This window comes from Anguilla anguilla, chromosome 6 (assembly GCF_013347855.1).
Source record: "Anguilla anguilla isolate fAngAng1 chromosome 6, fAngAng1.pri, whole genome shotgun sequence".
NCBI lineage: Eukaryota > Metazoa > Chordata > Actinopteri > Anguilliformes > Anguillidae > Anguilla > Anguilla anguilla.
The window spans coordinates 58983182-58997789 of NC_049206.1; the positions used below are offsets into that span (position 1 = coordinate 58983182).

The 14608-nt window shown below is 47.9% G+C and overlaps 1 protein-coding gene across 16 annotated transcripts in view; it reads left to right on the top strand.

Moving 5' to 3' along the window:
• The window catches only part of otofa (otoferlin a), a 102127-nt gene that overhangs the window by 56652 nt on the left and 30867 nt on the right, over positions 1 to 14608 (top strand). For all 16 annotated transcript variants that reach the window (XM_035423924.1, XM_035423912.1, XM_035423923.1 and 13 more), the window contains exons 6-21: positions 2658 to 2731; positions 3150 to 3276; positions 3611 to 3665; positions 5399 to 5530; positions 5725 to 5787; positions 5938 to 6022; positions 6298 to 6457; positions 6549 to 6735; positions 7520 to 7706; positions 8323 to 8546; positions 10616 to 10724; positions 11113 to 11302; positions 13134 to 13254; positions 13783 to 13883; positions 14122 to 14212; positions 14392 to 14508. In XM_035423924.1, the coding sequence (XP_035279815.1) occupies positions 2658 to 2731; positions 3150 to 3276; positions 3611 to 3665; positions 5399 to 5530; positions 5725 to 5787; positions 5938 to 6022; positions 6298 to 6457; positions 6549 to 6735; positions 7520 to 7706; positions 8323 to 8546; positions 10616 to 10724; positions 11113 to 11302; positions 13134 to 13254; positions 13783 to 13883; positions 14122 to 14212; positions 14392 to 14508 (2023 nt within the window). The remainder of the gene's footprint in view (positions 1 to 2657; positions 2732 to 3149; positions 3277 to 3610; positions 3666 to 5398; positions 5531 to 5724; positions 5788 to 5937; positions 6023 to 6297; positions 6458 to 6548; positions 6736 to 7519; positions 7707 to 8322; positions 8547 to 10615; positions 10725 to 11112; positions 11303 to 13133; positions 13255 to 13782; positions 13884 to 14121; positions 14213 to 14391; positions 14509 to 14608) is intronic.

A 14608-nucleotide genomic window follows, 5' to 3' on the forward strand; every position in this document is an offset into this window, starting at 1 on the left:
TATAGATCAGAGGCTGGGGTCGTATAGATCAGAGGCTGGGGTCGTATAGATCAGAGGCTGGGGTCATATAGATCAGAGGCTGGGGTCATATAGATCAGAGACTGGGTCATATAGATCAGAGGCTGGGGTCGTATAGATCAGAGGCTGGGGTCGTATAGATCAGAGGCTGGGGTCATATGTAGATCAGAGGCTGGGGTCGTTTAGATCAGAGGCTGGGGTGGTATAGATCGGAGGCTGGGGTCGTATAGATCGGAGGCTGGGGTCGTATAGATCAGAGACTAGGGTCGTATAGATCAGAGGCTGGGGTCATATAGATCAGAGGCTGGGGTCGTATAGATCAGAGGCTGGGGTTGTACTGTTCGTGGCCTCAGTCGTGGGACTAGCCGAGCGCCGGTCGCGTGGTTTCAGTCAGATCTGGTCACGGTCTCCCAGGATCTCAGGTTCTCATTCCACAGCTGATCAGAACGTTCCGTCTCTCTGACCCAGCCGCGCCTTCCCACCAAAATCAGCTTAACCGCCTTTTCATCTCAATTTTTAATTTCTTCATTTCCATTCCGTCTCAGGTATATATACTTTTTTATTTTATTGTGAGCCAGATTTTGCTTTGATGGGAACTCGAACACAGGGGATTTAGGTAGGACGGCTTGGGGATTTTTGGGGGAAGGTGAGCGCCCCCCTTTTTTTTTCGTACCGTCCGCCCTGTGGAGTCCCAGTGGAGTCGGACCTTGAGGGGGAAAGGGCGCCTGGTAGCTCGTCTGGTATGTATCTCAAGTTTAGCTTCTCATGTTACGGTGTGAAGAACTTGCATGCTGTAGCGTAGCGCGGATTACATCTGAAGTGTTGGTCGAACCCTTCTATGCTGTGTGGTGTCTCGGTGCTTGCTATAGCTGGATGAAAATGTATTCGGGTTGTTACGAGGCATCAGAGACAGCCGGCTATATTCTGCATCGGCTGCATAAAAGATTAATATGGCTGCAGATTAATATTACATTTATTTCTGCTTGCTTGGTTACTCATTTTGGAAGTGCGGGTTGTGAGCGGGTCTCAGAACGGAGGATTGATCTGTATTAAGTGCTGTGAATTTTAAAAATGGATGCTGGCTGGGCAGATGAAGATGTTTATGAAGTTAATTAAGTGTTCTAAACAAGCTTGTCGATTTTTATCCGAGCATTCATTTAATTTTAATATGGTATGATTGAAATTGCATTATACAGTTTTTTCTCTCTCTCTCTCTCTCTCTCTCTCTTTCTGTCTGAAATTGTCTTCGGAACCAGTCAGTGCTTTACAGTTGATTTTAGTGATTGAGAATGTCACAGAAGAGGGCCAAGTACTTTCCCAAGTATTCCAAAACCATTTTAGTGTATGATAAGATTTGAAAAATGACTAAAATGAACCCAAGAGCGACTGTTTTGTTTGTGTTTTTTTCTCATCTTTGTCAGCTCTTCGAGGTTTGACTGATGAAATGTGTGCGGAGGTCTCGGTGAATTCAGTGAAACTGAATTAGCCGTGTCTCTTCCACTGAAGCGTGTCGCGTGTATCCATAGTTAATGTGTCGATCAAGCGGGTCCGTCTGCATTATTAACATCGCTCGTTTGTAGATAAAGCAGTGACATCATCGGCCCTTTGTCGGTGTGCTGATATCCGATAGGCTTAATATCTGTCTAGGGTCACCTGACACCGCCTGGGCCTTTGCTTGATGTTGTGTTGAAATTACCTTATTGTGAATGAAGGTTCCGCCCTGGACCTAACCCCCCCACCCACGGGCTTTTTTTTCCAGCCAAATTATTTATGACCCCCCCCCCCCCCCCCCCCCCCCCTACAATTGTGCTTTTGGTGAGAGGTGCAGAATATTGTTTCGGCATTTTGTTGTTGGAAGACATCGCCTCTGTGGTGTTGAAACTCTTGAGTCGTGTGTCTGGGAATGCAATGTGGTTTTTTTTTTCTCGTGCAGTAAGTGCACATTCTGACCGAGCTGGGATTCAGTCAACATTTGTCCTCCGCTTCAACTAACAGTTAAAAAGGAAGAATACAGTTGAGAAAGCATGTAGAGCGAATCACACAATGAACAGACTGTAAAAGCCGAGCTCATAATGATAAGCGGCTGGTCTGGTGGTTCGTGGAGTAGAGCTTTGGCGGCCTGGGTTCCAGAATGTCATGGAACCACTACCCAGCTGAGTCATGCCAGAGACCAAAGATATGAGGATGATGCATTGTGGGTAATATCCCTCAGTGGTTCTTGCTTCAGGGGTGTCTGTACTGCAGAAATTGTAACAAGCTCTGAAATTTTGAATTAATGGCCCATGTAGTCCCTTCACAGAGAGATTGTTCCTGTCCTCCTCACACATTTGATAAACAGCCACAGCCACAATGCAAGGTGGCCATTTTGGACCAAACTCGCCATGCCTTAGTTTCAAACTAAGGCGAGCCTCAAATGGCCAATCAAAACGCTAGGATCTCAAGAGCCAGCTAATGGAAAAATGGTGTTTACCCAGAAGCCCAGTGCTTTGTGGAATGTTGCTGTGGTTCAGTTTTCTACAGTTCAGCAGGGGCAAGACTGGAGAGCAGTGGATGTAGCCGAATGAGGCAGCCAATCACGTGCCTGCTTGGGAACCAGTCTGCCTTTCCCATGTTAATGCTGTGTGCCTTCTCGCACCCAGAGCCGGAAAGGGGGTCTTCTCAGCCATGAAGCTCGGCAAGGTGCGCTCCTCCAAGGACGACCACAAAAAAGGAGGTGAAGACCCCGTTCGTGGAACACCTCTGTTCCTGTCCGAACAGGAAGTAGCTCCTTTCAGTTATTCATTTAAGACTAGCCTCTGCTCTTAGATACAGGGCATCATTTGAGAATGAACCTTGAATCTATAGTCATCTGTTTGCTTTTTGACACAGCAGTGAAGACCTTGAATCCAAGGGATCTGTCTCTTAAAATATGAATTTATTGAAAAGGAAGCTACATTTACTGACATATAAGTAATTAAATATACAATACTATTGCAATACACAAGACATAGTCTGCAGTTAATGTGATTATTTACTGGAGTTTAAATGCATGTAGGCTTCATGTTGAGAGGTACTTTGGACCATCTGAATGTCGCCATGGAGACGGGATTTAAAAGCTCCTCCTCCTCCTCTGCTCTGTGTGTGTGTCCCAGATGAGCCGGCGGTTCTGGAGACGGAGGACCTGGACCGGAGGGCCATGCGTCTGGGCGGGGGTCTGGACCCCGACACCATCTCCCTGGCCTCCGTCACGGCCGTCACCACCAACGTCTCCAACAAGAGGTCCTGACAGCGCACCCCGCCCAGTCCACACACTGTTTCAGCCTGATCCACACACATTTCAGCCTGGTCCACACACCTTCTGGCCCAAACACCTTTGAGTTAATTCCACACACCTTTCAGTGCAGTCAACACAACTTACAAAATACACAAATAACTTTCAAATAAGATTTTCTTGTTGCAGCTCTTTTGTGATTATTTTGTTCAGTCTCTCTCTCTCCCCTCTCCCCGCCCCCCCCCTTACATGCGCACATATATACATATATATGTATACGTGTGTGTGTATGTGTGTGCATGACACATTAATATACATTAATATATATATATATTTTCACAGATCAAAGCCAGACATAAAGATGGAGCCCAGTGCGGGGCGACCTGTGGATTACCAGGTAAGCTCAAACGCTCCCCGTTAATGATTCATCGAAACAAATGGACGGAGTATCGGATATTTCCGATGAGCCCAGAGGGGTTTGGGGCGGGGGGGCGGGGGGGCGGGGGGGCAGGGGGGGGGTTTGACCCTGGTGCACTTAACCCCTGTGAATAGCAGGGGCTGTCAACGCGGTTTATAATTGCGCTCTGTCTGGTCCCGCTACGCGGTATTGGCCCCTGGGGTTTCCGAGACGACGCCGCGGCGTAGAACGGCGGAGAGGAAGGCGATTAATGTATTATTCATCCGCCATGTTCAGAGCGCGGGGCCCGCGATGCGATCACGGAGCCGGCGGGCCTGAGAGGGCTGGGCGTGTCCCCGTCTCCGTCTTTCAGCGCAGGCCGCGGACCATGCTAACGAGAGAGAGATTCTTATTCTCTCTGCCTCTCTATCTGTCTCTCGCTCTGTCTTTCTCTCTTTCGCTCTCTCTCGCGCTCTCTCGCGTTCTCAAATTCAAAGTGCTTTACTGCCATGACAAAAAAAAATTTTCATTTGTATTGCCAAAGCATGTCAAGGAACGTGTGAAACATCAGATTGATTGATTGATTGAAATTCTTTATTGATCAGTAAAATGCAAGAGGCCCCTCTAAGCCAGAGATGCCCCAGATCACAAACAGTAATAACGGAATTATGTGATCATATACACAGATACACACATACATATACATGTACTCTCTCGCTCTCAGTATCGCTCTCTCGCTCTCTCTCTGTCTCTCTCGCTCTTTTGCTCACTCTCTCTCTCTCACTCTCCCTTTCTCTCTCTCTCTCTGTCTCTCTCTGTCTCTCTTCCTCACTCTCTCTTGCTCTCTCTCTCTCTCACTGACCCTTTCTCACTGCCTTAGTGTGTGTGTGTTCCTCTTAGGCACATCCTGTCATCTCGGCTTGCGAGCACTAAGAACATCTCAGCCTCCACTCTCCCGAGTTTCAGATTTCAGACCCTGGGAAATTGAACAGCACAAAATGTGATGCTCCTGTGTACTGCCAGTATGAATTTGGATGAAAGTTAGTTATTAGCGTAATGGTAAAGTGGGAAATGGACCGTGACGCTATGGAAGATTGGTATGATGAGCTAGAAAGTTGAATTCTGTACGCAGGGTTTTTCATTTTCGGTTCTTTTCTGTGATGACCCAGATTCCTCCAGACTCGACCTGACACAGGGATAGGTTCAGTCGAGATTATAGATTATAGGCCAACTGAGAGCGTTTTGTTCTGAACCTTTCATTTTCTGTCTAAATATGGACTGTTTGAATTGTTTTAAATCGTATGACTGACCTTTTTTCAAGGTTTAGTTTATAAGTTATTTAAGTTAAATTCCTTCACATCCTGAGCTGGCTATACAAGGATGGGCTCCCACTAATGAGTCTGGTTCCTCCCCAAATTTTTTCCCATTTGCCACCCTAGGGGTTTTTTTGCCACTGTCACCCTCTGCTTGCTTTTGTGGGGCCAGGAGTCTTCCCGTGAAGAGTGTTGTTATTGTATTTATGTAAAGCACATTGAATTGCACATGTGTATGAAATGCACTCTATAAATAAATAAATAAATAAAGCTGTTGTGCCAAATAATTTGTAAAATGCACAATATAACCACTTCTGTTTGAGTTGAACATTTGAAGTGCTCATGGGAAATGCTTGTGTGCTCAGAAGGTTTTATGCTCTCGGTTTCCCGAACGTTTTCAATCTCGCGTCTTTTCCCCAGATCAGTGTGACGGTGATCGAGGCCCGTCAGCTGGTGGGCCTGAACATGGACCCGGTGGTCTGCGTGGAGATCGGGGAGGAGAAGAAGCACACCTCCATGAAGGAGTCGACAAACTGCCCCTACTATAACGAGGTGAACCTCCACTGTCACGGTTTCTACAAATTCTGAGAAAAAAAAGAGACATTTTTATGGTCATGTCAACACATCGTTGATTATAACTGGAAGGTTGCAGGTTTGAATCCCTGCTGGGGCACTGCTGCCGTACCCTTGGGCGAGGGACTTTGCCTGCTATGCTGACGTCTTGCTCTTTCTCGTTCCCCCTTCAGTACTTCGTCTTCGACTTCCACGTGCCCCCTGACGTCATGTTTGACAAGATCTTGAAGTTGTCCGTGAGTCCCATTCTCTACCGTGAAATCGATTAACACCACCATCCCCATACGGCCAAGCTCCAACATCCTCACCCTCACCCTCAACTGCCATTCTCTGTATTTTCACAAAAACTCCTTTTTAAAGTACGACCTTTGACCTCTGCCCACCAGGTGATCCATTCTAAAAACCTCCTGCGCAGCGGGACCCTCGTCGGCACGTTCAAGCTGGACGTCGGCACCGTCTACTCGCAGCCTGGTACGAATCGCATGCATCCGGAAGTTTCCGTCATCTGCAAGCACTTTTCCCATGCATGTAATGGATTCCCCTAACAATCCTGATGCCAGAGAGCCGGCTGGTTTTTCTCCACTTACTCGATCAATCAATCAGTATGATCAATGGTTGCTCATTTTAAGATGAAAACCAAAGCTAGTTGCTCTCCAGTGGCTCTCCAGGACCACAGTGTGGGGTCCTGTCACAACTTTTCGGCTGTGTGTTAACTGTGTGCCTCCACCTCCCCCTGTCCTGCGCAGAACACCAGTTCTACCACAAATGGGCCATGCTCTCCGACCCCGATGACATCACCGCCGGGTGCAAAGGTTACGTGAAGTGCGACGTGGCGGTGGTGGGGAAGGGCGACAACATCAAAACGCCGCACAAGGCCAACGAGACGGACGAGGACGACATAGAGGGGTAAAAAATACATCACTGGATTGATAGATTGATTGATTGACTGACTGTGCGACCTCCCAACATGATTGGATGCTCCATGTGGCTATTTCAGGAACTTGCTGTTGCCCGAGGGGGTCCCGTCCGAAAGACAGTGGGCACGCTTCTATGTGAAGATCTTCCGAGCGGAGGGACTGCCCAAAATGAACACCAGCATCATGGCCAACGTGAAGAAGGCCTTCATCGGAGAGAACAAAGACCTGGTGGACCCCTACGTCCAAGTGATTTTCGCTGGGCAGAAGGTGGGTGGAGTCGACTGGCTCTGTGGCGTCTCAGACTTTGGCCTTGGGAGCATTCTGGCTGTGACTGGCATCACAGCCAGCGGCAACACAGAAACACACACAGAACTGACCCAGAACCGACCCAGAACTGTCCCAGACCTGTCCCAGACCTGTCCCAGAACTGACCCAGAACTGGCCCAGAACTGACCCAGACCTGTCCCAGACCTGTCCCACAACCAGGCCTAAAACTGAGCCAGAAATGACTCCAAACCAGATCATAATAAATTTTGAGCTGAACAGAACCAGACCTGAAACTGACTCAAAACCAAGCCCAAACTGGCCCAGAACCAATCCAGAATATAAATAGCTTTCACTGGAGTATTGAACAGAGCCTTTACTCTGTACCTACCGCCAAAAAACGCCGTAAAGTGTTTGTGATATAAAGACAAAGCTGTGATTCAGCTTTTTCTTCCCCTAACATCTGCCCATTAAACAGACTCTGAGCATTTAAGCGCAATTAGTCCCCACATTTCCTGTTTCAGGCCCCATTGAACAGCTAATTACGCTGAATCGGTGAAGTCAGACACCTGCCTGTGCTGCCGATTTGTTTCAGGAGGCGAAAATGAGTTTAAATGGCTGACAGGCAGAGCTTTGCTCGCACCCCACAGCTTTTATGGGACAGAGCGTGGGTCAACCTGCAGTGATCAGTGGCCAATCAGCACAATTACAGCATATTGGGAGAGAGAGAAACAAAATGGAGGACAAAAGTAATTTTAAAATGGAGTGACGTGCGCTTCGTACGCAGGGGAAGACCTCGGTCCAGAAGAGCAGCTACGAGCCCGTGTGGAACGAGCAGATCGTCTTCACCGAGATGTTCCCGCCGCTCTGCAAGCGCATGAAGATCCAGATCCGAGACTCCGACAAGGTCAACGACGTCGCCATCGGGACGCACTTCATCGACCTGCGAAAGATCGCCAACGACGGCGACAAAGGTCAGAACGCCCGTTTCGCGCGTGTGTTTGCAGTCGTGATTTGAAGGTTTAATGTGGGAGCACTCTGACGGATGTGGCAGTTGGAACGTAATATTTCTTGTGCTGTCTTCAAACCCCCCATCCCCACTCCCTTTCTGTCTATAACTGGGAAAAATACGCTTTAATAAAGCAAAGAAAAACCAGTGAAATACTCTTTTTTTTCAGCCTTTTTTCTGTTGTTGTAGGGTTGTGGCAGGTACCTTATCAAAATGCGAGTTTGCCGCCATTTTTCAATGACCATGCGGCATTAACATCAAAGAGGGTGTCTCTAAACTGCTCGCAGAACTTCTGAATCCAACAGCACCTTTTACACCTCATTTGAACATAAATTACACAAATGTCAACCCGGAATGTCTGAGTTATGATCAGGACCTAATGCGGCTTTTAGCGGTGCATTCTACAGGAGGGATTTAGGGGGATTTTGGAAACTCTTGAGGCCTAGTAGTGGAGAAGCAAGCAGGTGAGCGGTCATAGCCTCTATAATAAGGCCTTTGGCTCAACCTGACCTGGTTATGAACGCGTGCCTGTGAAGGCGCAACGAAGTGGCTCTGATTGGTCCACGCACTTTGACGGACAGGCTTCCTCCCGACGATGGGTCCCGCCTGGGTGAACATGTACGGCTCCACCCGGAACTACACCCTGATGGACGAGCACCAGGACCTGAACGAGGGCCTCGGGGAGGGCGTGTCCTTCCGGGCCCGGCTGCTCGTCAGCATCGCCGTGGAGATCCTGGACACCGCCTCCGCCGAGATCGTCAGCTCCACCGAGGTGCAGGTGGAGGGCGTGCCCAACATCTCCGAGGTACGGCCCGCCCCCCTCCCCTCGCCGATTCTGGAGCGGGACCCCCCCCCAGTCTTTGTCTAAACTGGTGCTTCTCGAAGTGGGCGGGGCACACACAGGGACAACAGGGAGGTGGGGGTGAGGGTTGAAAAAAAAAGGCCATTAGAAGCCAATCAGAAAATAGCATCCCAGCGGAGCCAGAGCTGTCGAGGAGGAGGACGGGGGGGCTTAAAAATAAAGTTTGAAGAAAAAGAAAAAGTTTGAGAACCAGTGGTCTAAATTAAGACTGAGAGCCCCCTGGATGAATATTTTAACTGATCTTCTCTTATAACCGAAAGAGGATTTTGGATTTACTTGATTGAATCTCTGTGATATGCAGGAGAAATTTCATTAACCTCCTTTGGTCTCTCGGTGCACGGTGGCTCAGTTAACCCGTTAAGGCGTGTACTGTATGAAAAATGGAAAATTTCGGAAGGGGCCTCAGCTCGTTCCGTCCCCCCCCCCGTCCCCCCCCGCAGCTGTAACGGTCTCGCGTCAGCTCGTGTTTCTTCAGAATAAGTGAGTAAGTGTCAGCGTTGGAGTACGGAAGCGAGCCCTGCTGGTCTTGGTTCGCCCGTTGTGGAGAAAGCAGCCGCCGCCTCAATTATTGATGTTCGGATCTTTCCGCCGGTGGCAGGTGTTGCGATCGAGCCCCGGCCAGCATGGGGGGCGTGTGACAGCTGAACTCGGAGCGTCTGTCAAGAGGGGGGGGGGGGGTGAGATATTGACAATAGAACAGGGGGGGCCGGATGTTGACAATAGAAGGAGGGGGGGTGGTAGATAGTGAAAAGTTCCATTATTGGTTTCTAAACTTCAAAACGGTGGGGGAGGAGGGGGGGGGGGGGGTGGAGGTGTGAGAGGGGAGAAGGGGGGGAGACTGACACTTTAAATCTTCAGATGGCTGTAAAAGCTTGAAAACACTCCGGGGAACCCCTGAGAATTTTTCGACGAACGTGTTCCGCTTTGGGCCCAAAATGTATAGTCACGAGAGATAATAATTCTGCTCTGAACACTGGGGGAAACTAATGGTTCTTTTAAAACTGTCAGGAGTAACAGCAGTAGCTTTAAAAGGGTTTTTTTACGCTGAAGCTTTTCAAATCATTTTTTGGCCCAAGGCTGGGATGTTTCCTTTCTGCAAATCAGCATGATGAATGTATTCATAAATGTGCCCCACACTAAACGGATACTGCTTTATAGTTTTACGTTTTGTAAGGAGTGCATAACATTCAGCTGGTTGGTAGACAAAGTAAAGGTAGAAAACAAATTACATTTTTTATATTACCATTTTGCAATCATCCATTCATGTTATAGCTGTTTTGACTTGTTGTGATTAGTAATTCCCTTTGGAGAGCTACATTATTATAGATTTAATAGCCAAGATTTTCCTATTGCTATTCCTTTTATAAAAGAAAGGCGTACATATTGCAGTCACTGTAAATGATTAAAGAGGAAGTGTGGATTTTCATATCCCGGACATTAATAAATAAAATATTTTGGAACTAGCCGCGAGTTTGACGGCTAATGTATGTCGAGGAGGCGGGCTATGGCAATTATTAAATAATAGACGCAAGTGTCTTGTCTCACATAATTTAGATATTTTAATAATTTTGCGAACAGCACCCTGGAGTAAGGCAGAGCTCAAACATTCCTCTCCACAGGCAAGGAGCAGTTTAAGCTCAGCCTACAGCGCCTCAGGCAGAGTTATCTTCCGTAATATCCGCATCATTAACAGTAATAAATTTCCTCACTTCGCAGTTTTAATGTTCATCTTTTTTACAGTGGTCAATATTGTCGCATGTGACCAACATCAGGTACTGTAAGTTATGTTCCTTAATCTTCAGTTGCCGGTCTAGCAGCCTGTTCCCAGAGGAAGTGTAGAGGTGTGGAATGTTGAGCTGTTATTCGAGTTGAAGTTCTGGCTGTCAGATGTGTTGGATCGGTTGGTTTGTTTATTGTCCTGCAGTAATATGTGTTTGTGTGCGTGCGTGTGTGTGTGTGTGTGTGTATCTGTGTGTGTGTCTGTGTGTGTGTGTGTGTGTCCTGTTCTGCAGTCGGCCGCCGGGAAAATCGAGGAGTTCTTTCTGTTTGGGGCCTTTCTGGAAGCCACTATGATTGACAGGAAGATCGGAGACAAGCCGATCAACTTTGAAGTTACAATAGGTGGGCAAATCGTAAAATACAGTATGTGTGCGTATGTAAAGATAAAAGAGGTGTAGATAAGACACAGCAAAAGCGTTTATTTGAAGTTAATGTACGTTTTCACAGTTTTATTAGATTTGTGTTTAAGGTTAAACTAGGTGGCTTAATTTAATTAAAGTAAATTGAAAGATTAAAATTTTGATTATGTGCGCTGATTCAATATATTGAAAATTACATGGGTGAAAGTTATATATTGTATTATATATTGTGTTATATATTATATACACGAGGAGGAAAGTTTTTATTTAAATTACATTTTTTATTGTTCTGTGGAAGTTCATAATTACTGTATGAGAATAAACATCACTGTCTTTGCTTACATTTCTTGTAAACTTCTGTTGAACTTCAGGTAACTACGGTAACCAGATCGATGGAGTGAGCAAGCCGGCCTCGTCTAAAAAGAAGAAGAAAGATGGTGGTGAGAGTGAGGAAGAGGAGTCGGAGCTGATCCAGAACTCCAGCGATGAAGAGGCCGATGATGATGGGGACCTGATGTCTGTCTCCTCCACCCCGCCCATGAAGCCCGTCATCACAGACAGGTCCGACCCAGAGCCTGCCCAGAACCAGAACCTGAGCGAGAACTCACCTTAAACCACATCTAGACCCAACCACTGACCAGGAACTGACCCATAACCAACAGGCGTGACTTGGTACCAGCCCAGAACTAATCCGGAATTGATCAGAATCAGACCCTGGGGCTGAACACAGACCGACTCAGAACAGACTTGGAACAGACTCAGAACCAAACCGAGAACTGACTCACTACCAACTGTAGTAAACAGCCAATGGCGGGGGGTGATCCTTACATAAACCAAAAAGAGTATCAAATGTGTAAAAACACTCAAATTTCCTGCTACCTCGATGTTTCTCCCACCCCCAGGCCACCCCTTAGGGCATAATGAGTGTTGTAATATGCGACGGGTGGAGGGGGGGTCTTTGTGCTGGATATGTGCCTGTTTGAGTGATTCAGTCTGGCAGGCCCACGCGGTGCATTAGCCCCGAGGTGCTTCGATGCCCGTAGGGCTTTCCTTTCTAACCAGCATCTGCCTGATTCAGCTAATCACCGCCTGCACTGAGCCAGGTTAGCGTCTGTCTGACGCATTGAACGGGGGTTTTAACATCCGGCTGTGTTCAGCTGATTTAGCATCCAAGCGCAGCTCCTGAGCGTGTTGCTGAATTCGGGGGGAGACGGGATGAGGTGTTCGAACGTGGTCCTCTGGGACCCCGTCCCGCTCAGTGTCTGTGCCGCAGGCGAGAGAAGCCGCTTTGTGAAACAGAACCCGCAAACGGAAACGCAGCGTGGTCTCTGGGGAGCGGCGTCACGAGAGCCAGCGAAATTATCAGACTCATCGATTTTTTATCTGTGTGTGTGGTGTGTGTGTGTGTGTGTGTGTGTGCATGTGCTGCACACACACACACACAAATTAGAACTAGATGCTTGTGCTTGTGCTTGTGTGTGTGTGTGCATGCGTGCGTGCGCGTGTGTGCATGCATGCCTGTGTGTGTGTGCGTGTGTGCATGCATGCGTGCGTGTGAGTGTGTGTGTGTGTGTGTGTGCGTGCGTGTGTGCCTGGGTGTGTGTGTGCGTGTGTGCGTGCCTGGGTGTGTGTGTGTGTGTGTGTGTGTGTGCGTGCATGTGTGTGTGTGTGTGCGTGTGTCTGCTTCATCCTTTGCATCCCTCCACCTCTCTGGCAGACCTGTCTCTCTGTAGCTGTTCCCCCCGTGTGTGGCTGTGCTTTGGCTCCGGGTTTGTACTCCAGTGACACTGCAGTGTGTTGCTTCATTAGCTTCCTGTAGAGCCTGAACCTTTTTTTAGGTCTTTAAATTAAATATAACCACATCAACAAAAAACAAAAAACCAGGCCACCAAGGCAGGGGGGTGAGAGGGGGATGGGGGGGTGGATTCAGGCCAGCACACAGAAAATAATGAGCACCACAGGAACACCGACTGAAACGAGAGCAAAAAAACAAAAACAGGTCACAAACCCAGAACCTCGCGGCTAATGACCATGCGGCTAAACCCGGCAGATGGCGGTGGGCACGACTAAGGCTCACGGCCCGAGGCTCAGCCGTTCAGCCGGGGCTAAATCCCGGCCTGTCGCGACCTTGCCATTCACGCCCCTCCAAGTTTCCTCTCTAAACTTTTTATGGCTGGACCGCAACAGCGGGGCCAGCCCTACAAACGCGAATGTCTGTGACTGAGTGACTGACTGACTGAGTGAGTGAGTGATGAAGTTACACCATTGGTCGGCCAAGTTATGAAGTTACACCATTGGTCGGCCGGTCCAGACATATACTAGGTTTTGAACTGGTCTTGTTTTTTGTTGTTAAAACAGTGTACTAAGCCTGTCCCCCCCCCCACCCCCCCAGGAATTACTTCCACCTGCCGTACTTTGAGAAGAAGCCCTGCATCTACATCAAGAGCTGGTGGCAGGACCAGAGGAGAAGGCTGTACAATGCCAACATCATGGACAAGATGGCTGACAAACTGGTCAGCCCCCCGCCCCCCCCGGGCCGGAGTCAAATACTGTTTCATAAAACACCTGAACCTTTTAGGCACTAGTTAAAACTTGCAAAAGATTATTTCTGACAACTTTAAAAGAAACTTCTGTTTTAGCCAGTAATTCCTTCATGATTTTATCACTGTAGGTTTTGGTCAGTGAAAATTCCAAGGCATCTGCAATTTTCTGAATTTCATGAGCATCTAAAGGGTTAAAGGTTTCCTAATGTGTAGTTGACCTAGATCTGTAATGTCACTGACACTGAAGTCGTTTGTTTTGCCCGGTGGAGCAGGAAGGATATTTAATTTAATTAATTTAAATTAAGACGGACTCTGATGCATTGACTTGGTCTTGGTGCCAACCCAGAAAGCCCCATCACTGCAGCGGTCGGCTGTGTGAGAGTGGAAATGAGTGCAGACGGGCGGGTAATGCAGCGATGGCGGCCATCAACGCCAACGCTGTTTCAAACTGCGCGTTGGTCGCGCGGCACGCTCCTGAACGCCGTCGTGTCGTTACAGGAGGAGGGGCTGAACGACGTTCAGGAGATCATAAAGACGGAGAAGGCCTACCCTGAACGCAGGCTGCGCGGGGTCCTCGAGGAGCTCAGCATCGGCTGCAGGTGAGCACAGGTGCCTTCCGGGATAGAACGGCAGTTACGGTTTGAATTCGAAAATCTTTTTTTTTTTGTTTTTTTTAATCCTATTCTAGTTAAAGAGTTTTTTATAACCATTTGAAGAAGAATTTATTTTTCACGATTACAAGTCAGTGTGCTTAGAATTCATTGGTGTCGGTGTCCTTGACAACACAAAAATAAATAATTTCACAGTAACCATGGTAACTCCAATTTTTTTCTGCAGTCGATTTGTGACCCTGGCTAACAAAGACCAGAACCAGGCGGGCAGAACTAAGCTGGACCGAGAGCGCCTGAAATCATGCATGAGAGAAGTGGTGAGACTAGCCAAGAGCTGTACAGGCTGTTACTACGACAATACGCCTATTCACAATCGCACTTACATTTTTAACAGCCATGCTAGTTCTCCAGAGCTAAACTTGACAACGTTGAGCTTACGCGCAGGAGCTCTGCAGCGGCATATGGACTCTTACCTGTTTACCTGTCCTCTCCGCAGGAAAACATGGGTCAACAGGCAAAGATCATTCGCTCTCAGGTGAAGAGGAACACGGTGCGGGACAAACTCAAACTGGTGCACAACTTCCTGCAGAAGCTGCGCTTCCTGGCAGATGAGGTAAAACAGGAAAGAAATATACAGCAATATATTTAAATAAAATATATATTACTGAAAATACTGTAGTTCAAAGGAAGTGCAAAACCCTCATGTTACCTGT